Consider the following 24,847-nt stretch of genomic DNA (forward strand, 5'->3'; position numbering starts at 1 on the left):
AAAAACACCTATTTTCATTATTTATTTTTGGTAAAAACACCTACTTCACAAAAATTACAGGGGGTGGGGGGGGGGGCCCCTAGGCCCTCACCCCTGGCTACCGGCCTGCTACACAGGTATGAGTCTACTCAACTTCAGCATTACTATTAGCTTATGACGGCTCATGTTGATGCTCACTTCTACTCACAGATACTTCAACACACTAGCGTTCATACGCCAGCTCAATATTTATTGATCAGAGGCGTGCCTTGACCCCCACTCCCCCCGCAAAATTTTCAAAGGAAGCTCTTGATAAAAATATCTCGTGTGAGTCATATCTTGCAATAAAAATGTCGTTACTGGATTGCAATCGCTGATAGCGCGTATGTTAAGGTAGATCAAAATGCGCATTCTACAGCACCGATTATGCGAAATATTGGCGTTTAAGTGCATTGACTAACTTTACGCCAACGGAGTCATGAGTCGACTAACTCACACTGAGATCGAGCCGTGAGCCTGAGTGAGTCCGAGGGAGTAATATTTAGGTGAGTCTGAGCCCGAGTGAGTACGGATGGTAAAAAAATTGAATGAGTCTAAGTCCGAGTGAGTCCCGTTGAGGAAAATTTTGCTGAGTCTGAGTGCGAGTGAGCCCTAAGGACAAGATATATTCCATGAGTGAGTCTGAGTGAGCTCCACATTTCTTGTCGACCTATGCGTATGGCAGGGCTAAATCGTTTTTTCGTGAGGCACCCCCTGCGACCATCGTTTGTTGATACATAATCGTGAAACAAAACTCTACATTTGAGAATCGGCGTCCAGATTTCAGTCATTTTGGAGATAGGTATCCATATGTTGGAATTCTGCCGCCAAGTACCCTTGAGAAATGACCCATATATGAGACATGGAAAAGTTATTTCAAATGTCAATGTAGCAGAGGCTGACATTTGGTACGACCTATCCCCCCCCCCGCTCTTATTTTCGTCACTGTCCTTTCCCCTGATGGAGCAAGTTTTCGGGAATGCGGCCCATTAGCTGGGGTGAGTTTGAGACCCCTGATATAGCGGAACAAGACGAAAGCTCAGAAGTTAACAATGTGGGCACAAAAATCAGGCTGTGCATGTCGACATCGCGTCATATAACCACTGGAAGCCGTGACGGAACCATGGAAATAATTACAGGAATTCTATGTAACGAGACTTCGTGCAGTCCTTTAGGCTGAAACTTTCAAGAACGTTTCCCGGTTTTGGAGCTCTGTGACCGCTCTTGCGATGAAAAGTTAGAGGTATAAATTCATTATATTACATTTATTTCTGCGATTACAGAATAACATTTCGGATATAAAATAATAATGAACAAATAACGCACAGAATAGCGATATGTTAACTATATAAGCGCCTGGTATATTTTCTTTTTGCTCGCCTGTTTCAATTAAATCATATAGCCCCATATACAAGAAAGAAAATAGTTCATTACTTGTCCCTCATAAAGATTCTCGAAATAGATTTCCCCACATAAAGAAAAGAGTTTTTTTAGATGAAATGTGAAATGTATATGTATGCACAACGTATGTGGGACAAACTTAAAGGGACACTGAAGAGAAAAACGATTTTTCTATGAGTAGTAAATTACTAGTTTACAATTCCAAAATCACGACGCTCGCTGCGAAAAGACTCTTGGTAAGCGATAAAACGCACAAAAAGAAAATGCGTGTGGCGACGGCACCTTGAAGTTCTCGCAGCAGATGCCGTAACGTCATACATTCTGACAGTCTCTACTAGGGCCTACGTAGTTCCTAGTCGGTAAAAATGAAGTACATTGACCTGTGAAGGAGGCATAGATTTAAATACCAAGTTTCAGGAAATTTCGTTGAGCGAAACTCCCCGAAATACGGCAAATACAGTTTGACATCCGTGACGTCACGCGCGAGGGCGAAATTTACAAATGGAAATTGAAAGGGTTTGCAGCGCCAGCACGGTAGTGCTGAAGGAAAGGTTTAAAAGCGAGGAACGGAAAGCAAAGAGGGACGACACGAGCGCTGACTACCAACTGGTTTTATTGCTCACGACACACACGTACATATATACACAGAGGTAAAAACTTTTATCAAGCAGACGTCAGGAACGTGACACAATTCGGTGGCATGTCCGATAAAATTAAGGTAGAATGATAACTATTAAAAGATTAACCCTTACCAGAAGCGCGAATTCTATTTCATGCAAGGCCACCGAAGGCTGGTTCGCGCATTCACCTTCATATTTTCTAATGTGATACGCCTCAGCGATTTCTCGTGTTAGTTTCTCTTTATGGCGTTCCAACACACTCCCAGCTTGAAATTGAGGCTGACAGCCGCAACTTTTGCAGTGCAACACAAGGTTGGAACTTATCCCTTTGCATAGGTCATTCTTATGTTCCCCTAACCTCTTATTTATACACCGCCCAGTCTGTCCTATGTAACTGCGCCCGCACGTTAAAGGAAGCCTATACACTACGCCCACGGAGCATTCTACAAATTTATTTGCATGTTCTACTGCGCATGCCCGTCTCCTCATACTTGACATTTCACTAAGGCGTTCATCCGTCAACCTACAAATCTGACCGACTTTGCACGAGGCTGATAAAATCACATCCACACCGTATCTCGACCCGAAGAATTCGCGCTTTTGGATAAGCGTTAATCTTTTAATAGTTATCATTCTACCTTAATTTTATCGGACATTCCACCGAATTGTGTCATGTTCCTGACGTCTGCTTGATAAAAGTTTTTACCTCTGTGCATATATGTACAGCTGTCATTTTTATGAAAGGGAACACGCGAGCGCGTGGCGAATAACCTCGTACCGCACATGTGGCGCGGCGCTGTGGCAAAATGTGAAAACTAAAAGGAGAGAGCGGTGCCGTTCCGTATGTTGCCTGCACCCCTTGCAGTTTTTCTTCTTTATTATCGCTTTATTTTGTTGTTCAAGTCTGATCTGTGCCAAAATTTGTTTTGCTTTTCGTTTCTCCCGAATGCTTCCGAAGCTGTGATAGCAACAATTCTTATCGAAAGCAACCATTGTTCGCTGAAATGCGCCAACTGAACGTAGATATCAACAAGAAGGCGTAAAATAAAGACACGTTCATGACGGGAGTGTAGGCAGTAGCCGGGAACGACACCACTCTCTCCTTTTATTTTCATATCTCGCCACTGCACTGCGCCACATAGGCGGCGCGAGGCTATCTGCCACGCGCTCACGTGTTCCCTTTCATAAAAATGACGGCTGTACGTGTGTGTCGTGAGAATAAAACCAGTTGGTAGTCAGCGCTCGCGTCGTCCCTCTTTGCTTTCCGTTCCTCGCTTTTAAACCTTTCCTTCAGCACTACCGTGCTTGCGCTGCAAACCCTTTCAATATGCATATTAACCAACTAGCCCAAATAGCCGTTCTTCTTCAATGCATTTCTAGTACACAGGGCAGTTCTGTTTTTGTGGACCCATCTGTTCAAGACCCAACGACATTGGTGTCGTGGATCGCAGTGTGTTTGTGTCGAGCACGTGCAGCGTCGTGGCATATTCGGCAAGGGACGTGTCCGGAAGAAGTGCGTAACTTGTGCGGGAAGTTGGCCCGTTCCAGGGGACACACAAAAAGGATGTGCAAGATCATCCGGTCAGAATGCTGGCGGCAAGTGCGCTTCTACAGGGACTGCCTCCGGGTTTCCTGTGGCCGGTTCCAGACAGGTCGCCACTGGGAGAAACTGTACCGACGGTGCTACCATGAGGCTGAATTGGCAACGGAATCTCTGTGGAATGCCGTGCGGCCTGTTTTGCCAAAGCGGGGCAGGCACTCCAGCGAGGCGGGGACGATCATCAACCTGGGGGACACGCCCATTCCTGAGAGGTTTCAACAGACGCTACGCCTGGGACCGAGGTTCAACCTGGAGCCTTCCCTCCGTGGCGCTGAAAAGGTGGCTCTCGCAAGGAATGTGTCGTCCCGCGTGCCTGAAAATGAACGTTGTCGGTGCACTTCAGAATGCGTCGCCGTCCTCGTGAGAGGTGGGTGTAGGTTAAGATCGTCTAAGTGTCTAAAACCACTCTCGACGTTCCTATCCACGAATAACCTTCGAGTACTTCAGGCGGATAAGGAAGGTGTTTTAGTAACCTTACCGAATGAAAATTTTCTGCGGAAAGCTACGCAGGCTGTTGATAAACACTTTGTGAAAGTTTCAGCTAAAAGTACAAAAATTAGGAAAGAAGCCGTAGATCGTCTTGAAGCTGGGAACTTGCTAGGTTTAGCACGCAGCGTACCGAAAGCACCATTACAGGAATTTTATATTTTTTTCACCATAAAAAGCCAGCCACAAGCCAGAACAACCACTGCGTGCGATTGTTTCTGAAAGGGAAACCTGGCAGAAGCTTTTGGGAGGTTATCTACAGAAGCATCTCTCTAGTCTAGTAATTGAAGACCCCTACCGCGCGCGTAATTCGCAGGAGGTCGTCACGTATCTAAAGGATCATAATCCTATTGGTTGTCCGACGATAAGCACCGACGTTGTTGACCTGTATTACTCCATTCCTCGGAGCACCTTGTTACAATATGTTAGAGATTGTATAACCAAGAATAACCGAGAAGAAGTGTTCATCAATGAATGTGGCATCAGTGTTAGTTGTTTCATGGAACTGTTGCTTTTCTACTTGGATTCCACCGTTGTGTCGTGGGGTGGGTCTCTATAAACAACGCACGGGTGTGTGCATAGGTTCAAGAGTCGCCCCGGTCTTAAGTGAAATATTTCTTGCCAGGGTAGACGTGATTCTTAAAGAAAAACTCGAAGGCATGGTGCAAGTCGCCTTCAGATATGTGGACGACTATTTAATTTTCCTGCAGCCTTCCGTAAAAAATGAAAAAGACCTGGCCGAGCTTGTTTTAGGTGCTTTCAAAGAACACGGGGGTGGGCTAGACTTCACCTCCGAAGTTCCTCAACAGGGATCGTTGCGTTTCCTAAATATTAATATCCGAATATTTCCAAATCACGTTTGCTGGGAATACCAACCGCGAAGTGTTAAGCCTATGTTAAACTATGCCTCCAGCCATAGTAAACTGGTAAAAAGAGCGATTGCTTCTACGGCCATAAGCGCGAGCTTATCTAAATCGTGCCTACACTTGGTGACGGACAGTGTAAAAACACAACAGGCTCCTTTCAGCGGGTTTCCCAAAATTCATCATCTCATCTATGTGTGAAAAATTGCTGCAGAAAGTAAAACAAAAGCAAGCCAAAACAGAAAGACAAGAAAAGAGTGGCTGTTATCCCATATTTCCACAAAATATCTCACGGGCTGAAAAAAGTTGGGTCGAGATACGGTGTGGATGTGGTTTTATCAGCCCCGTGCAAAGTCGGTCATATTTGTAGGTTGACGGATGAACGCCTTAGTGAAATGTCAAGTATGAGGAGACGGACATGCGCAGTAAAACATGCAAATAAATTTGTAGAATGCTCCGTGGGCGTAGTGTATAGGCTTCCTTTAACGTGCGGGCGCAGTTACATAGGACAGACAGGGCGGTGTATAAATAAGAGGTTAGGGGAACATAAGAATGACCTATGCAAAGGGATAAGTTCCAACCTTGTGTTGCACTGCAAAAGTTGCGGCTGTCAGCCTCAATTTCAAGCTGGGAGTGTGTTGGAACGCCATAAAGAGAAACTAACACGAGAAATTGCTGAGGCGTATCACATTAGAAAATATGAAGGTGAATGCGTGAGCCAGCCTTCGGTGGCCTTGCATGGAAAAAAAATTCGCGCTTTTGGATAAGGGTTAATCTTTTAATAGTTATCATTCTACCTTAATTTTATCGGACATGCCACCGAATTGTGTCACGTTCCTGACGTCTGCTTGATAAAAGTTTTTACCTCTGTGTATATATGTGCGTGTGTGTCGTGAGCAATAAAACCAGTTGGTAGTCAGCGCTCGTGTCGTCCCTCTTTGCTTTCCGTTCCTCGCTTTTAAACCTTTCCTTCAGCACTACCGTGCTGGCGCTGCAAACCCTTTCAATATGCATATTAACCAACTAGCCCAAATAGCCGTTCTTTTACAAATGGAGCTTTGACCTTGATTTTCCCCCACTTAATAAACTCGTAATGGTAAGATGAATGACATTCGAATTCGCAGAGTACACTTTATCCGTCTAAATCGATTCAGTGTTTTACTTTAGTGTCCCTTTAAGAACGGAGCAAAGTCCAAGCCCGGCCCGACCCGAGCCGCCACCTCAAACCCGGGCCCGGCCCTACGCCCGGAGCCTCAGGCCCGAGCCCAGCCCGGGCCCGCCGTGAAAACTACTTAACACGGCCCGGCCCGGCCCGTGACCGGACCGGGCCGGGCCCGGGTTTTCGGGTAGGCCCGAGCCCGTGCAGTGCTCGAATGGTAGCCAAACGCCAACGATGTGCTTCAAGGTGCTGCCGCGTAAAAGTTACTCAGAGGCCGACAACAGAAACCCAGCGATGCTGCCAACCGTGGTGGAAGAAGTTTTGACAGTGCGCCGGAGGATGTGGCTTCGAATTCAGTGGAATAAATAGTGGTTTTCTGCGCCCTAAGACAGCGTTATATACAAGTTTTGTACTGCTACTTACAGATATTCAGTGCCGTGCGTGACTACGCATTTCGCAATAAATGTACTCTGCGTACGTCCTTGTGTTTGATCGTGCTGACAGAGTTAAAAATAGATGCGTCTTATACATAGGTGCGACTTATAGACCGGAAAATACGGCAGTAAACCAACCATTTTCAATGCAGCCCTCGAATGGTAATGTAGCCATTTTCGAAACGGCCCTGTGGAGTTCCAGAACATTTTATTTGAAAGAAATATTCACGACCTTTAACAAAGGAACATTAAGATTACTTTTAACTAGGGGTGTGCGAATATTCGAAATTTCGAATATTTTTTGAATATTGTTTGCTATTCGATTCGATTCGCACTGGAATTTTACTACTCGAACTATTCGAACTTCCCAAAAACAAATACAGTCACCGTTCGATTGAAAGTGACCCCTTCGGATTTTTAATATGCTTCACCTCATCCATAATTCGTACGACGTAGATGCGTCTTGGTTGGTTTGGTTGGTTTACCAACTAGCCCGGCAACGTGCCTTAGCAAATTTCACCTCATCACACTCTCGTATTGCAGCAAAGCTGCCTTTCAAGCTCCGTTACGGTCGAACTTTCATTGTTACGGTGTAACAATGATTGTTCGTGGGCCAGTTGCTACATCTTGAACATAAAACAGCGCGCTTAGACAGGACAGAAAGTTACAAGAAGCACACAGACACAGCGCTGTGCCTGTGTGCTTCTTGTAACTTTCTGTCCTGTCTAAGCGCGCTGTTTTATGTTCAAGGTCGAACTTTGCCAAGACAGTCAACGTCTGATCGGAAGTGGTACCTAGATTTTCAATGTGCTTCACACCCCGGTATTGCGGCAAAGCTGCCTTTCAAGCTCTGCTACTGTCGAACTTTCCCAAGACACAGTCAACGTCCGATTGGAAGTGGTCCCTAGATTTTCAATATGCTTCACCTCATAACACTCGTTATTGCGGCAAAGCTGCCTTTCAAACTCCGTTACGGTCGAACTTTGTCAAGAGACAGTCAACGTCCGATTGGAAGTGGTCCCTAGATTTTTCAATATGCTTCACCTCATCACACCCCGGTATTGCGGCAAAGCTGCCTTTTAAGCTCTGCTATGGTCGCAAATGTATTAACTTGGGGGCTCAATTAATGCTGTTTTGGACCTGAAATTTGGGCAGGAAGTCCAAAAAATCGGGAGCCGAAGCTTTTTTAGCATACAAAATTTCAGATGTTCTTATATACTGACGTCTATGAGGCAGATTTGGAACTCCGGACTTGAAGGGATCACACCGTTGTCCGCCACATCACTTGGGCTTCCACAGAAGATGAAAGAGGAGGAGAGGCTGAGGAAATGGCATCTTTGCCTATCACGTGTAAAGTGTTCTCGGCAACACTTCAAGGATTGGGCATTGCCTCATTCTTGATAAGACAAATATGAAACACCACCCCGCCAGTGCTTCAACAACCTAGCGAAAAGAAACACTTTCATGTTGCTATCTAATAACAATATGCTTAGGAATCCTCTCTAACCTTTTTTTCTGCAATTTCCCTTCGAATTATTCGAAAAATATTCTAGAAATATTCGAGAAATATTCGAAAAATATTCGATTCGATTCGCACTCACACTTCAACATTCGAATCTGCTTCGCACCCAAAATTTTGCTATTCGCACAGCTCTATTTTTCACCGATCAAAATAATACTACGAATCTGTAAGCCGAAGCAAGCTCAGTATACGGCAGCAACTATAGCCTTCGCAATATTTTTTAACTGTAGGTATAAGTACAGCAGACAGCACAGTATTCAAGGTGGCACTTTGTCAACAGCTTTTAAATAAAGCTGGTGTATAAATATTAAGCAATATTCATGAGTCCACATCATCATGAACATCATGATGAAGATAGTGCATTGATGACACTGCGGTTTAAAGCAAAAATGCCTTCCTCCTGTGATCAATATAGCTTCGGCTGCATGCATATTAGCAATTGGCTGATTAAAACAAGAAACATTACGTAATAGAATGGAAAACTGGGCGAGTTGGCAACGATTCATAGCTCGTGTCGTGTCTACTCTTCCTTGGTCCCTGTTATTTCATGCTCTTTTGCCTCTACCAGCTATGAAGAAACATTACCCTTCTCTGTTACAATGTTTAGTTCTTTTGAGGTTTTTTTGCATCGGTGCTTAATAAAAAAAATATTTGGTATTTTGAACATGCACAATTCAATACGAGTACCAAGTGAAATAGAACGCTATTCGATTCGATATTCTAAATTTTTGAATATTAGCATACCTATAATGCAATGATGTTTCCAGCATGTACACATGATGTTGTGTGAATACTGAAGAGGTTCAGTATTAAGCACTGACTGATGACATGATAACAGCAATGAACTCTGAACTGCAACAACACAGAGCCATTGTGTGCATTTTCCCAACCGTTACTGTAAACTGCTGTTGTGACACTAAGGCAGGCACAAGAAAAAAATGCTCGTTAGACAAGAGTAGAGATTGGAAGTGTGACACAACTACATTCAAAACAAAATCCTGTTCGCTAAAACACTTTCAACAATGTCGCACATGGACTTCAGACTACAATCACATGCAGTTGGGATAAATCCAAATTGGAAATGACCATGTCAGAGCAGTACTGCAGTGCCCATATTCATTTCACAGTTTACAGGCACCGACCACCTTGCACATTGCTTTTTACGTAAAGCATTAGTGTTCGAAATGCGAGATCCAGAACTACCAGCCTCCAAAGATGCCCTAACCAACAAAGCCAACTGCTTCGTTGGCTAGGTTATCTTTGGGGCTGGTGAACGCACTTAATTCCATTAACATGACAACTAGATCAAGAACACACAACAGAATGGTATGTACTACACTTCTCGTCTTACGATGCACATGTGCACTCCATATCCTCCCTAAGTGGTTTCTGTACTTCGGATGTCAGCCAACTGTTTCAGACTTTCTTCGAACTGATACCACTCCCTTAGGCGAACTACACAGCACAAAGAGTCACTACAATTCACAGGCTGTGCCCTATAAGTGGCAAAAACCAGTACATGTGGTCAATGCTAATGCAAGGTATCCTGCAGGCAGTGCATGTTCAGCACTTTCGCGAGGACTGCACCTCATTGCGTGCGAATGAAAAGGTTGAGAATGGGTGAATGCAATTATCCTTGGGCAAGTTCCCATGGAGTGCCCAAGCGACATGAAAAACCGATAGAGTGCTGCAACCTTATCTTGCCCAAATGATGATGGGCAGAAAGTGGCGACAATATGCTAAGCGCCTGCTGTGTTCATCTGCTACAAAGGTGGCAATCATCAAGCTCCCACTGCAACGAAAGACAACTTCTGAGACCGACACCAAAGTTCATGAGGACACAAAAGAAACATTTTGGGAGGAAACAAATATTGCAGATAAGGCGGGCTCTTGATGATTCATCACCATACTGCGCTTGTCATTAGTTCTTTTTCACAATGTCACAAAGAAAGAGTGACTGGACGTGCACTTGCACAGTCTGTATTCCTAGGTTGTCACCAACTATAGGCGATGTCTTCAGCTTCGTAGTGAATTGCTGCAGCTGCATGGGATGTACAGCCAGCTGCAGCCACATGCTGTGCAATTAGTAAACCTCAAGCAGAAAACATGAATATGGCTAACAGAGAGTTATTTAAAGGCACTTGAGAGAGTGCTTTCCTCAAGGCAATGGTCAAGCACAAGACGCACATGCGCAGACACACAAGCATTGTGGAGTCACCAATTTTGGGACACTCGGCATATTAGTGTGGTTTTTTTGATAAGGGTCGTCCAGTGCATTCTGCTTCTTTCAATCTGGTGCGCTTGGCACAACAATGGGGGCACTAAATACATGGCAGTTAGAAAACGTATGTCTTTGACTGCAGGTGATGAAAAGCAGTGAATGTGAGCAAATGCACGCAGCTGTGCCCTCACCTCGACGGGTGGCGGCAATGGTCGCACTCGTGGCTCCCTGGGCTTTGGGGGCTTCTTCTCGGCACTGTCCTGTGGTGAGCTCGAGGACTCTGCCTGCACAGACAGAACACTTTTCAGGTTCCTGTGACAGCAGCTACCTCCCCAGCTTTCTTGGATTTGCACAAGCATCCCAAACTGTTTCGAACAGCAAAAGATGAGAGCATCTATGCTAAAGAACAATGGCACTGGCATGACCCCCCCGTGATGACGAGAAGAGGATGATGAAGGTTACATATGATCATTTCGGAGCAAGCACTTAGGTCAACGCACACTGTTGTGCCCTATAATTTCCACTGGTTACAAATTTCTGTACTTACTAGCAAGATAAGGCAAATATCAATTTCTTGGTTCAAAGCAAAGTTGAAGTGAATAGTAGCTACCGATTTGTTATACGAGCTTTATTCTTAACTCTTCAGCAGTATCTATTGTACAGCAATGCATGCCATGCATGCGAAAAATCATACATGATTGCATCGCAAATGCGTCGCCCTTTTTTTTTAACACGTACAATCAACCGTGCGCAGTACCATTCTTAAGGAAACTGAATGTTGTTTTACCAGAGCAGTGACCATGGTGACAAGTGTCTGTTCCTGGCTGTGTATGCAGTGCAAGAGCCACAGCAAATGCCACCATTGTTATGCATACTGCTGTGTTCTTCTAGTTCTAAGTTCTTTTTCTTAAGCAAAAACCTAGGCCCTAGGAACAATTCAAGGCACTACTACAATTGATCACTCTTACATTAAGTGCCTCTTACCTACATCTAAAGTCAGTCGGCATTTGTGGTGTCTTGACTTGTTTCCTGTGCCCGTGTTTCCTCGCGCTGTCTTTTAGAAAGGAATACTTACCAACTAGCTCAGCTCTCTGTTATTCTAAGCTTCAATTCTAGCACTCTGAGCTCTTTTCCATGTTCACCTACTTATCTGAACAATCCTGCTTCCTTGGCTTCTTTAATTGCTGTTAGTTTGTTCCGTGCTAGGACTATGTCATGGTTTTCTAAGAATCAAGCATGCCCCGTTTAAGTTTAACTTTTGTGCGATTTCTGCAACCATGCACCGGATATGTGAGGAGGATTTGTGCCATACTGACCACGAAATCTTGGCGTCAAGTCAGATTTTATCTGGAATGCCTCAAGGTCCATTGCTCTACTCTGCCTGACGGTCGTCGCCAGAAGCAGCTCTACGCCTATTGAATGAGGGTAGCTAACCAGCATGTGGAACTCCTATGGAGGGTAGAACTTTGTGAACTGCAACCATGTAAGAGGAAGATCTTTTCTACTGTTTCACCGCAAAATAACTTAAAAGTCCATGGAGGAGCTGTCCTAGATGATAGTCACTGCAAAACTCTAGCCTTAGGTCCAAAATACTGCTTTAACCCCAACCTCAAGCCAATAGGCGTTTTAAGTCTGCTGCGTACTATCGCTAGACCAGTCCCTGAAGAAGAGCGCTCGCACTGCATTTCAGACTATGTTGCTAGTATCAAGGGATCTAATATGCATCTCAAATGTCCTGATCCTATCCGTCCTTTGTTAATTATTGTGTAGACAAAAAACTTAGGCCAGTAATCTCTGATAAGGAAGGGTATTTTATATAATCATGCCGGACAGTATGTTCTCGGTAAAAGCGCTAAGACCCATAAAAAAGAATTTTAGAACGATAAAACTTTAACCACTGGTAGTTAGGCAACGTGCTGTTGACTTTTTGTTAAGACATGATCTTCAGAGGATAGCTTGTAATGTAAAGAAGGCTAAATAGCACACTAATAAAGAAGGTCCCATTCTGGCAGAGTTGATCCCTTCAGGTAGTGTGCAAGGGCTTATTGGTCAGCTGCCTGCTCATTAAAGGTTCACGTGCAACGTGACGCCATCTAGCACAAATAAAAAGTTCATTCTAAAAAGACAGGGCGTGCAAACACGGACACAAGAAAGGTGTCAGGACAACACAAATGCCAACTAACAACTGAAGAGACGCACAATGGCGGAAAAGAAAGAAGGCACGAAAACTTATCTGTGCATGCTCATGCAACAGGCGAACCTATCAATCTGGCACGCCTTCTTTCTTTTCCGGCGTTGTGCGCCTCTTCAGTTGTTAGTCGGCGTTTGTGGTGTCCTGATTTCTTTCTTGTGTCCGTGTTTGCACGCGCTGTCTTTTTAGAATGAACACTTACCAACTAGCTCAGCTCTCTGTAATTCTAAACAAAGAGTGTTCCACACTCGCCATCATGGCTAAGAGCGGCGTTAACTAACATACCCAGGGTTTGCATGCACATAAATATCCGATAAGTGGACAGGGGGACGACTGCCGCTGTAGCTCAGCTAATAAGACCATCGGGCACGTAATCCAAAGGTTGCAGGTTCGGTCCCAGACGGCGGCAAGCTGTCTTTTCGTCCGCTTTACTTTCTTTACTTTCTACTATTCAGATTTGTGACTGCAAAACCCTGCCAGTTACTAGTAATGTCTTGACTTCTTTCTTGTGTCCGTGTTTGCACCCCCTGTCTGTTAGAGTGAATACTTACCAACTTGCTCAGTTCTCCGTTATTCGATGACATTTTGAGATAAATGTACAAGCACATGTAATTGTGTGTCATCATGCCAACTAGGCTAAAATTAGGTGTCATTTTTCAGGTGAGTCATAGCTAACTATTCGAGAAAGTCACGAAACGCAAGAAGGCGCATATCTTATACAAAAGGTGTGACTTATATGCAGCAAAAAACGCAGTCGTATCCAATAATTTCAAAGCAAATAGTCATAATAGTTGTGTCAACATTCTATGCAATTCCCACAAGTGCCACATGTTGACACATGCTGATCAGAAACAGCAGGATGAACAGCGTTTTCAAAGCAGGCTGGTGAAAATCCCCCTGGCAGTGTTGGTTGTAGTGCCAGGCTTTCTTTTTTTATATGAGCACTTTTTCTCTGAGGTCATCAGGGGTGAGGAAGGCCAAACTCTCAAGGCTCTTCATAAACGTGTTCCTTCAACGGCTATGACCTGATTTTATTTCTGCAAACAGTGCACACCCTAGAACCTGTCTCACTGAAATAGCCAGAACAAAATGCCACTGTGTTTCACAGTTACTGCCTATCAATAGCGTGCAGTACGCTTCCGACTGCACTATTAGACATGTGCTGTTAAAATTGTGCTTACCATGATAGGGTTGGTGGCAAGAGCTGTGAATGCAATGTGCAGCAGCCAGATTTGCTATTCAGAGCCTTCTCATGACACGGGTGGGCGAGTGCTGTGGGAAAGCACTGGTGGCTACGGCTCTCGGCCACTTCCCTGTTGTACATGCGATTGAGGGGCTGGGAAGCGTATGATACGATTGTAGTTTAGTAATAAAACAAACGTTAATGCCAAGTAATTGTGACTGCTGAGAAAGTATTAGCAGGCAAAAAAAGAAGCACATCCATATCCAGTCATTTTTTTTGCTCCCAATCGTGAACGTTCGCACCGGGAGAATGTATGAAATGGGATAGTATGAAAATGTTCCACTGCATTAATATTTGAAAACAACCATTTCTTCTCAGCTTACTTCACAGTGTTCAAAGATGTATGCTTTGTAGGTACCACCAGAACTATGTGAAGCAGCGGTCACAATGCTTATAACTGAATAACTGTGGTAGAGAGAAATGGGGTATGCAAGATTCAGATCCTTGAGCAGACCCAGCAGAAGAGGCACGAAAGTATGCTGGCTGTGTTTTATTTATTAGGTGGCTACTTGAGTGATTACTGACAATGAATAACCCCACAGAATCCGCCGAATAACTCACTGAAAAGTATTTTGCTACAATGTGGTTTCAGTTTCACGAGCTGTCAACGTGAAAATGCATTCCCATGCAGCTGCTGGCAAATCATGTTTCCACTTTATGTCACAAGTTGTGAAAAACATACTTCACGTCTGCTCCACCGTGCACAAGAGCACAACTGCCTGTGAACGAAGAGACTGACCAAGTCAGTCTCAGAGAGTGTGAGCGCCTTAGAATCTGTGAGCGGGCTGCTGCTCGCCATGTTTGCAAGCTCTTAGGTCGCAGCGAGGCGGATCCTGGCGCCGACACCATAGGGGGTCGTCAGGAGAGATGCATGGCTCGAAAGCTGTGGCGGGTTTCCCAGAATTATTGCTTGGAGAGTTTGTGTCGAGGAAGATAACCGCCGCAGCGGATTCTCAAAATGGTTAGGCGGGCGCCGAGGTCCAAGCCATGTCGCTGCAGCGACAGAGGAGGAGAAGCTATCTCCGAAGGGGGATATCGGGTTACGTCCGTCGGCAGTAATGGCCAACGCGGGTGGTTCTAAGGAAGGAGAGCGTCCCGCGGATTCCTTTTCTCCTAGCTGTGAGCAAGGAGAGGGGAAACGTAGTGTTTGTATGATTGTTTTTCAACGGAGGGAAATGCCCGTTGGAAGACGGGAGTCGGGAGAGTTCGCTGGGCGCGGCCCGTGCGGATGGTCGTGGTGAATAAACGCTGCCTTCAACCAGACTCTGGCTCATCCTTTGCATTGTCAGCGAGCACTCGGTTCATAGAGGGGCTGTCGATACCAAACATCAAACTTAACTGACCAGGTGACGGAAATGTATCTTTGTTATCTGCGTATATTTCAGCTGGCAATCATGGTTGGAACAGCACGCTGCCTAATGTGGTCTTTGAACACAAGAGCTCCCGCTTCTCAGCAGACAATTATCGGGCACTAGTTGATACGGGTCCATAATAGTATGCAGCACAAATAATGACAAAGGTATGAACAAAAAGTCGCTTCAGCTGAAAGTTTACTACAGGAAGTGCATATGTATAATGATGCAATGAAGGATAGAAAGAAAAGCAAACACTTCGTGCCAAGCCATTCACATCAATCACCTACTACTATCCAGCACACCTGTCACTGATCTCGGGGGCACTGATGTTATAGAGAGATGGAATGAGACAAAGACATGCGGGACAGCAAACCATCAATCTCAAAACTAGAGCAAGAACTTAAAGACTACACAAATGTACAAGAAATATCAATCACCTTCAAGAACAACAAAACTAACATTTACCTCCTCTGGCTATTATTCCTGACATCAGTCGGGCAATGTACAGCCAGTGACTAGTGATACAATCGAATATTGTTATGCTCATTCTTATCAACTGGATCTTTTTCCACGAAGCCCGAACTCAGCCACGCCATGCCCAAAGTCGGTGATTTCAACACTATCGAAGGACGTCGTCGTCCGTATTAAGACAACGTCACTCATGTGGCCTCAGCGGTGGTCATGTCTAGAGGCACAACAGAGACTGCCTCTAGACCTTGACCGGCTTGCTTCTGAACCTTCAACAACCAGCGCAGAACGGACAAGGAACAAGAAAGGGAACAGAGACAAGCGCTTCTGAAGGGGGCATGTCTGAAATCATTGGTTGATGCAGAGGAGCCTCTACCGAAGATCGTTGGCGTCAACTGCCTAGGCACTCAGCATCGCAGTCTCCCAATCCGTTCTCGTCGCCAGTGTGTTGCTGGGAAAGCACCCCACCTCGACCGGAGCCACGCAGACAATGCCTGCTCTTAGATGTTTTCCTCTCTTGAGCTTCTAGAATTTACCACGTGCATGCTCCTGCCTCTGCAAAAACTCCCTGTGCTTCTTTGTCGTCGTCTTTGTCACCATATGGCTCTTACTCCTGACAACACCATCTAGGTAAACAAGTTACCTATTTTTTTCACGAGATCACTCGAACATTTTGAGTGATCGTGCACCATTTTGGCAGCCTCAACTATCAACCTGGACGATGACAACATTGTGTTTTGCAACAAGAAGCTTCCATTATCAGCAGTTCTCGTCACCCTGCTGCAAGGGTGCCTGCATCGCAGTGTTTGCCTCTCTAGCGACAGATGACGCAAATATCATAATCACGGATTCATAGTACCCAGCCCTCTAGGCAGCCACATAGATCTTTCAATGTGGTGAGCCAACAAAGCAAGTGGTGATCTGTTACTACATTGAATGAGCCACCGTATAAGTAATGGCGAAACCTGCCAAGCACTCATACTAGAGTCAAGAACTCTCTTTCAGTTACGATCACAGTTTCTGTCAGAATGCAAATCGTGTAGGTAACAATGTATTCGAAGCAGCTGGGCTTTCGTTGGGCGACGATGGCTCTGATTAACTGGGTATTCTTCAGTTATTATCCAATGTTTAGCAATTGGTGTTTGTATGAAGCGCAGTTATTGCTTCTAAAGTGAGCAGAATGTCGGCTGTCGATAATCTGATCTGCGGTTAGGCGCATCGGCATTTATATAAATGCGGCATGAAACATTCGAGTCTTATCATTGGTGGCTGCACTAGTTCCAGAATAAACTCAACTGTTTGCGTTTGCACGCTCAAGCCTAACAGATGATTCTAAAACAATCTGGAATGTTCCCAGACATTCGGGCGCGGTTTACAAAAGGCAGTGGTTATACGTGTAAAGGACCGGTTACATAGAAATACAAAAAGGAGGACGCGTGGCATTGCCCCCCTTTGTAGAAGCATCATCCCAATGCTTAAAACAGAATATGGAAGGGGAAAATGGAAGAGTTTTTACTAAAGGAAAATATTGTGCACAGACAAAGAAAGAACAATAATAAAGAAAGCAAAAAGAAGAGTCCTCAGGTTCACTAACGCGTATAAAACGGTTTAAAGGGGTGGTGACACCAAATTTGTGGCTTCCGCGTTCTTTGCTGTAAGCGTTTTCTATAGCTCCAGGAAGCATGATGCACGCACCAAGATTCATGTATTCTCGCTAAATAATTTAATATCGCCTTCTGATGTGGTCAACTTTCGGTTTCGGTTTCTGGGCGCCGAGGTTGGGCAGTGACGTAGAAGTGTAGGAGGCGTGGTCACGTGACCACACAAGGCAGTGACGCACTAGCCAGGAAGCGATCGAAACTCGGCGAGTGATGTAGCAACCGATGCTTTGCCGGCACTATAGTGAACTAGAACATATTCTAGTTCACTACAGCCGGTACGTACGTTGCGGAAGTGGCGGAGGTCCGGAGGTCACTCAGGTTACTACTGCAGATTTGGTGTGACGTCACTGCAACTTTCGTTGCCCATCCTACAGATCTACGTCAGTGTTGGCGCGCTAGCGATGGGTTTCGATCGGGAGAATGGGCATTTAGGTACACTTTGGAAGTGAATTAAAATATATTCTAAACGTTTGCTGTGTCCGACCCTTCGTGTGGAGTGTCCTTGCATACAGAGGAAACCCACAACAGGCTTGTTATAGCCTCGAAATTTGATGGCACCACCCCTTTAAGGTGCATAACATGGACGACTTCAGGTTCTGTGCGGCGTCACTGAGAGTTCATAATGCCATCCTGGATGACCTCGTAGTCTAGAGCGCCGAGACGTCGAAGCACCTTGTGTGGGCCGATACCTATCAATCCGGCACACATATCGATAGGTATTTATAGGTATGGCATATAATTGTTCAGGCATTTTATTTCTTGTTTATGCAATTTAATCGATGGTTGACTCACACATGCACTACCACTATTATTGATATGCCATGCCTTAACCATTAGACGCGTTTCTTCATTCCTGTGCCTGTAAAAAACTGTGCATTCTTCGAATTTTGGGATGCATTTACACTCTCGACAATGTAACAATAAATTAGGTGGCAAGCCTCTGGTTAGCCATCTCTTGTGTTCCAATAACCTCTGGTTAACACAGCAGCCCATCTGTCCTACGTAGAAGTGGCCACACCTAAAAAGAACCTTATACCTGGGAAGCTATTTTGTACATGTTCTGTGATAGAACGGAACGAAAGATCACGAGAGGATGAGAGGGAGAAAATAGCAATAGACAAGCTGAGGGAATTCAGAAATGTTTTCAACGCATGAAGAATACAAAATTGTTATAGCGGAACGCCTATATTGGCAGGGATTGATTTTCAAAGCTAGAAATTAAAGAGCGCGATGACAATAACAAATTGTGTTAATGTCTTGAGTGGGCGCTAGGTGGTGTCGCCATTTGACAAGTCATTAGGTAATGGGGGGCTGGTTGCAATTTTCGCAAACTATAGGTGCGTGACTGGAGTAAGCCAATCCCAAAGCAGACTACTTTGATTTTCCGGCCCTAGTGCTTACATTTTATTTCAATCCAACTCGTCCAGAGACTGCTATATATCCATTCTATCGAACGGAACGGTGCCGCCGTCCGTTGTGTACCTGTCCTTTGCCATAATGATTGACAGCACTGTCATTTCCAGTTGCTATTCCCAGGTCTGATCGTCAGTCGAGCCTCGACCAATCCCGTGCAGCTCCCTCTCGTCGTCTCGTGACGTTTCGCTCCGTTCTATCACAGAACGCATACAAAATAGCTCCCCTGTATGACAATCAGTAAATTTATTGGTGTGTTTTACGAAGCAAATGTCATTCCGCTTCTTGTCTACTACCCACTCACTTTTTCGCTTCACAGCAGTGCATATCTTACCTGGCTTATTGGCAGCCGTAAGGACAGTGTTAACACCGTATCTACTTCCTACTTTCTTTAGCCTGTGAGATACACAATGAATGTAAGGGATACCTACAAAACTCGTGTTTATGCCTGGAAATACTCACAACAACGGCGAACGCTGGTTCATGAAGTTTTAGTGTCATTGCTTGTTCTGCAGAATCGGAGAGGCCAAGAACATTGCTAACTTCTTCATGTTGTTCTAGTATGTAGCATGCGATTTTAATGCCGTTGTGTATGTGCCTATATTCCTCGCTGAAGTTAGTCACAATTACCTGCGCTTTTCTACTGCACAATTTCTACTGCCTTTGGTAACACCAATTTCACAGTCAAACGGCACATACTGGTTGCTCTTAACGATGCCCTCTATATATGAAAGTGTTTCAGAGTCAAGAAAGACTTTGCCGCTTGTTTATGATGGTATTGCAACATTATCTTTGAGTACATTAAGAAGACAATGAGTGAGCGTCCTATTCGGTTTGTCCCATAGGCAGCATTATTGACTTGGACAGCACCATATCCATTCCAGAAGTCCGTTCCTAGGATTACATCTGGCAAACATTCCTGCAGGATAACTAATGTCACAGGGTAAGTCTGGTCAGTACAATAATTATTGCAGTGCAGATTCCGGTTATTAGGTGCCCTCCAGCTGTCCAAATTTAGGGGACTTTTCATGCATTCTTCACTGTCTTCATCTTGGTGGTGAAGTCCACTCATGAGAGAGTAGTCAGCTGTCGTGTCCACTAAAGCACCGACTGTGTGGCCCTTAAGAAGTACGTAGAGATCGGCGGTTCACCGTGGTGCATAAGTGTTGGATAATGGCTGCATCCGCTTGTCACATTGCTATTATGCTTTGTTGTTGCTTCCCAGTTATACGGTGTAATCTGGATTCATCTGAATGGCAGCGTGTCTGTTTTGTCAGTGGCGGTGCTAGAGTGTCTTCACTATTTCAACACACACCTCCACTGGTTGCTGCTTATAGTTTTCAGGATACAGGCCAACCGACCGGCCAGGGTTAGGCCAGCATACGAACTATTCTGGGGATCTACGTCAGTGTGCTGCCTGTTAGGCAGCCTACTGGCAACTGCAAATACAATGGATGTCAGGGTCTCGATTCATTCGCCGTGCTGGTAGTGTCAATGTGTTGGTCCTTTTCTTTCTTGGGCTCTCCTGACTCATTACCATACATACCACACCATGAAAGTACGAGAATCCAATTAAAACACAGATTGTCTGCTATGTTACCATTCTAGCAACCTTCAGTATTAAAGGGGTCATGAACCACCCCTCGCACTTGGCATGAAAAACACTCTGGAATGAGTCAGACCCTTCCCAGGAATATACGTTTACTCGCATAATCCTCGCACTTTTTTTTCCAGAAAACCGATGGAAAGTTGCGGGGTGCGAGAATTACGCGGGGAAAATTTTCCGCGAAAACGTAGAGCGCTAGAAAAAAAAAAACAAAAAATGAAGCGGCCGCAAATCGGGGTTCTCCCGCCAGCAACTAACTACAAGCTATGAAAACTGCTAATACAAGACTTACCTTAACAATAAAACTACAGGTTTAACACAAATCAATGTTTATTTGCAGACACTAAAGCCACTAGCAAATAAAGTGTCTCTTGGCCGAACTACTCGGAGTCAGAGTCAAGACTGCCGTCGACGTCGCTCGTAGCGGCGTCATCAGAGTCGTCGCCAGCTTCAGCATTGTCTCCATCGCCATCGTGAACCACGTCGTCTTCCGTCCCGTCCAAGGCGTTGGAAATTCCAGTTTTTTTTAAACTGTGGACTATGATTTCTGGGGAAATCATGGCCCATGCCTCCATTACCCACGCACAGAGGAGCTCCACTGACGGCTTTTTTATCTTTCCCCCGGGAGTCATGGCATGGTCGCCTTCAGCCATCCATTCGGCATACAGCCTCCGAACATTATCCTTGAACGGTTTGTTCAAGGATACGTCCAGAGGCTGCAGCATCGATGTCAGACCGCCTGGAATGACGGCGAGATCAGTCCGCAGCTCCTTCAGCTTCGTCCGAACGGAGTCGACAAGGTGACCGCGGAAGCTGTCGACGACCAGCAGCGATGGGTAAAGAAGTGCCCCTGGGCGGCGTCCCCAGACAGTCTTTACCCAATCAACCATAAGGTCAGCGGTCATCCAACCCTTTTCCTGTACTCTTACATGAATTCCAGAGGGGAACTTGGCCTTCGGGAGGGTCTTCCATTTAAAAATAACAAACGGTGGCAGCTTCCGCCCATCCGCTGTTACGGCAAGCATGACGGTGCACCTCTGCTTCTCGGCACCTGTTGTCTTGATGTGCACACTCCGCACACCTTTTTGTTCAACAGTTGTGCTCGAAGGCATGTTGAAGTTGAGCGGCGTTTGATCCGCGTTTCCAATCTGCGAGACCAGGAAGTTCTTTTCCTCCCGGATCCTAATCACGAATCGATGAAAATCGACTATCTTGTCCTCATACGCCGAGGGTAGCCGCTGACACAAAGTCGTCCGCCTACTCAGTGACAATCCACTTCGGCGCATAAATCGTGTGGCCCACCCGTTGCTCGCGCGGAAATCTTGCGCCGGGATGCCCTCCTTCCGGGCAATTATGCGCGCCTGGTTTCTGATTAAGTCGATCGAAACGGCACACCCGTCCGCGCGGAGACCCTTGATGTAGTCAAGCAGTGCCGCCTCAACCTGTGGATATTTCCCAGTCTTAGGCCCACGGAAGGCCTTGCGTGTTTTGTTCGTGGCTTTCAGCTGTTCGTGCTGCCGTCGCCAGTAGCGCACACAAAACTCGTCCACGCCGAAGTGCCTGCCGGCGGCCCTGTTGCCGTTTTCCAGTGCATGATCGATGACCTTTAACTTGAAAGCAGCCGTGTAGCTTCCGTATCGGCCCATTGTGTTGCTGCAGAATGGACGCTACTACACATGCAACACGGAAACGGAACACTAACACTAAACACGGCGCTCGGTACGCGAACTTCACTTGTGGCTTGGCCTGGTTTGGATTAGGGCTCCGTGCGCTGGTAGTATGCATGATGCGTAAGAGATGGCGCTAGGCTGCCGCGCGCTATCATCATCATTGGCTGGAAGAAGCAGACGACATCTGATGCTGCGATTTTTCGGGGTGCGATAATTACGCGAGGAAAAAAAAAATCGCATTTTTGTTGGACGATGTGGGGGGTGCGAGAATTACGCGAGTGCGAGGATTATGCGAGTAAGTACGGTATAGCCGAAAGAATTTTTCGAAAAGGTGAAGTAGGACCGGAGATATAGCGATCGCTACATTTACATGACGCATTCCCTCTCAACTTGCTTCATTCCGGAGGAGAGGGCAGCGTTGTTCGAGGTGCCCCGCCCAGTGCATTACGTCACCTCCCTTTATAAAATGTTGTGTGGTTTCCTTTCCGCGTTACTTGGTGATGTTAACGGCTGCTGCTGGCAACTAATAGTTTCCGTCGGCTGCTTCTCGCTGCACCGGCTGCACGGCGCAATGTATTGCATCTGGGGTCTAAGCGCTGACGTGATCTATTTGCATTGATACTGTCGTTACTTCGCTTATGTCGCATTGATACTGATACTTTGCACTGATACTGTCGTTACTTCGCTTATGTAATTTTCCTAACAAATCAAAATTAAACTAAAAGGAAAAGCCCGCAAGTCCCCGATGTGGCCGATTGGCACGGCATGTACACTCAGTATACGCTTTTAGACAACGAACTGGCCAAGGCGGCCTGCCTCAATGCACGGAATAAAATCCCGTGCAGAGGAAACACGACGCAAAAGAAAAAAAATGAAAAAAAAAACTCTATTCTTTTTTAGCGGCCGCTGTGAACAGGAGGAAATGAGATAAAATGGATCTTAGAATAACAGAGAGCTGAGCTAGTTGGTAAGTATTCATTCTAACAAGAGAGAGCGGGCAAACACGGACACAAGAAAGAAGTCAGGACACCACAAACGCCGACTAACAACTGTTGCATGGGCATGCGCAGATAAATTTTCATGCCTTCGTTCTTTTCCGCTGTTGTGCGCCTCTTCAGTTGTTAGTCGGCGTTTGTGGTGTCCTTACTTCTTTCTTGTGTCCGTGTTTGCATGCCCTGTCTTTTCAGAAAGAGATAAAATGCCCTTCGGCCTGCGGACGGCTGCAGCCCGCCTGCTCGTCAGCAAGAGCGAGGAAATCAGACAATCAAATGCGTCGGAATACAAGCGAGATGGAAGAAAGTGTCGTGACGTAGGCGAGCGTGAAAGAAAAAAAAGCAAGAAAGAAAGAAACGCGAGAAAAGTCATTTTAGCCTGGCCCCAACAGCATGCGGGATGCCCAAGCAAAGCCGTTATGGGATTACCTTGCCCTTGTGAACGCCGCTTCTCAACTGCCCAGCTGTGTCAGCCGTCTGTGTGCATTTTGTGCCTGCTCTCGCCGTTGGACGTGAAATGCGTGGTTTGACGAGAGTGCAATATGCCTTATTGCGGGTGCGATATGGTGTGACGGTGACCCAGCGACTCAAGCGCGCCTGCCACTGTGTATATTAGCCATCAGATGATGGGCACGCTGCGTTCGTGGTACCATCGGGAACACAATGGTAAGCAATACTTCTGTTTCCTCTGTTCGTGCGTCCTTATCATCGCTCGGGCTTCTGCACATTGCATCGCGTGAAAAGTGCAATGAAAAATCGAAAAAAAAGTCACAGTTTCACCGCAATGGCGAAACAATGAATGCGATAGCAACAAATTAGAATGTCACTTGAAGAACAACAAGCAGCTTGGTACTTGCGATGCGCCGCTCGAGCGCGAAGGACTGACGAAAATAACACACACAGGGCAACCGCGAACTAACAACGGTCACATCTTGACACTTGCAGCGCGCAGCTCAAACACAAGGAAGGACACTCGAAGAGAATGCACAGGTACACACAGGACTAGCGCGAAGCAACAACTGTTACGATTGTTACCTCTTCGTGTTTGTGCAGCACGCTACAACCCAATGCTCTTAGACTTCTTTTTCTTTAAAAACTGCAGCGGGCGGTCCGTGGAGCAACCTCTCCGCATCTTCTGCCGCACGGTGGCATTCGACGCATTGTGCACTCAGCGTTGCACATCGTCAGTGCGTACAGAAATGGGCCACTTTTTAGTGCACATCTCAAGGGCAGCTTTCAAACTGAAGGAAAATGTAGGTGCGTTGCTTTAAAGCGCGCCTTTCGGGCAATCACGCGGGTGATACTACAAACACTGAAGCACCCCCAGGCTTTGCGTGCTGTTAGCGTTAAATGGCGCATATAAATAGCTCTCCGTTGTTAGGCTAAACAACCAGTGGCGCGTGGCCGAGTTGCTTAAAGCAGTGCACTGCGGAGCGAGGGGTCACAGGTTCGAATCCCTGTGGCGCGCTCCAGAAATTTTTTTCTTCTGATTTATTTTTCTTTGTGGCTTTTGTTTATATATACATACTGAAATAGGGGTGTTGTACGTCAAGAAAAGGTCAGACGTTGCTTTGCGAAAGGCTCTTTATCAGGCAGGTCTGGCTACTGGCGAGCGTGTGCGCGAGCGACAACCACGGCCACCGATCGTCGTCGTCGTCTTCCGTAACAGCGGAGCGTCTGTCATTCATATTCAGTACAATTATTCCCCGCGAAATAAGGAGCCATCCTGGCGACCTAGGGACCAGTAAACACGGGAGGGTCGTAGCACTGCTTGATTCTAGATACGTGGACAATTTCCTGGCCACGGCGACGATGGTCAGGAGATGGTTCCATGGGCTCGATGAGGTAGTTCACCGGTGATGTTTTTTGGAGTATACGATATGGGCCGTGGTACTTGGGGACCAACTTGGTGGAAAGGCCAGGA

At 45.9% G+C, this 24,847-nt stretch overlaps 2 protein-coding genes across 2 annotated transcripts in view; both read right to left on the reverse strand.

Moving 5' to 3' along the window:
* Window positions 1-11,126, reverse strand: part of LOC119375608 (coiled-coil domain-containing protein 9B) — a 239,555-nt gene extending 228,429 nt beyond the window's left edge. Inside the window, exons 1-2 of the mRNA XM_049411272.1 lie at window positions 11,112-11,126; window positions 10,516-10,608 (exon numbers count right to left, since the gene is read on the reverse strand). Coding sequence (XP_049267229.1) covers window positions 10,516-10,608; window positions 11,112-11,126 — 108 coding nt within the window. The remainder of the gene's footprint in view (window positions 1-10,515; window positions 10,609-11,111) is intronic.
* The window catches only part of LOC119375614 (histone H2A), a 372,224-nt gene that overhangs the window by 322,116 nt on the left and 25,261 nt on the right, over window positions 1-24,847 (reverse strand). The window lies entirely within an intron of this gene.

The sequence above is a fragment of the Rhipicephalus sanguineus genome, chromosome 11 (genome assembly GCF_013339695.2).
Source record: "Rhipicephalus sanguineus isolate Rsan-2018 chromosome 11, BIME_Rsan_1.4, whole genome shotgun sequence".
Taxonomy (NCBI): Eukaryota; Metazoa; Arthropoda; class Arachnida; order Ixodida; family Ixodidae; genus Rhipicephalus; species Rhipicephalus sanguineus.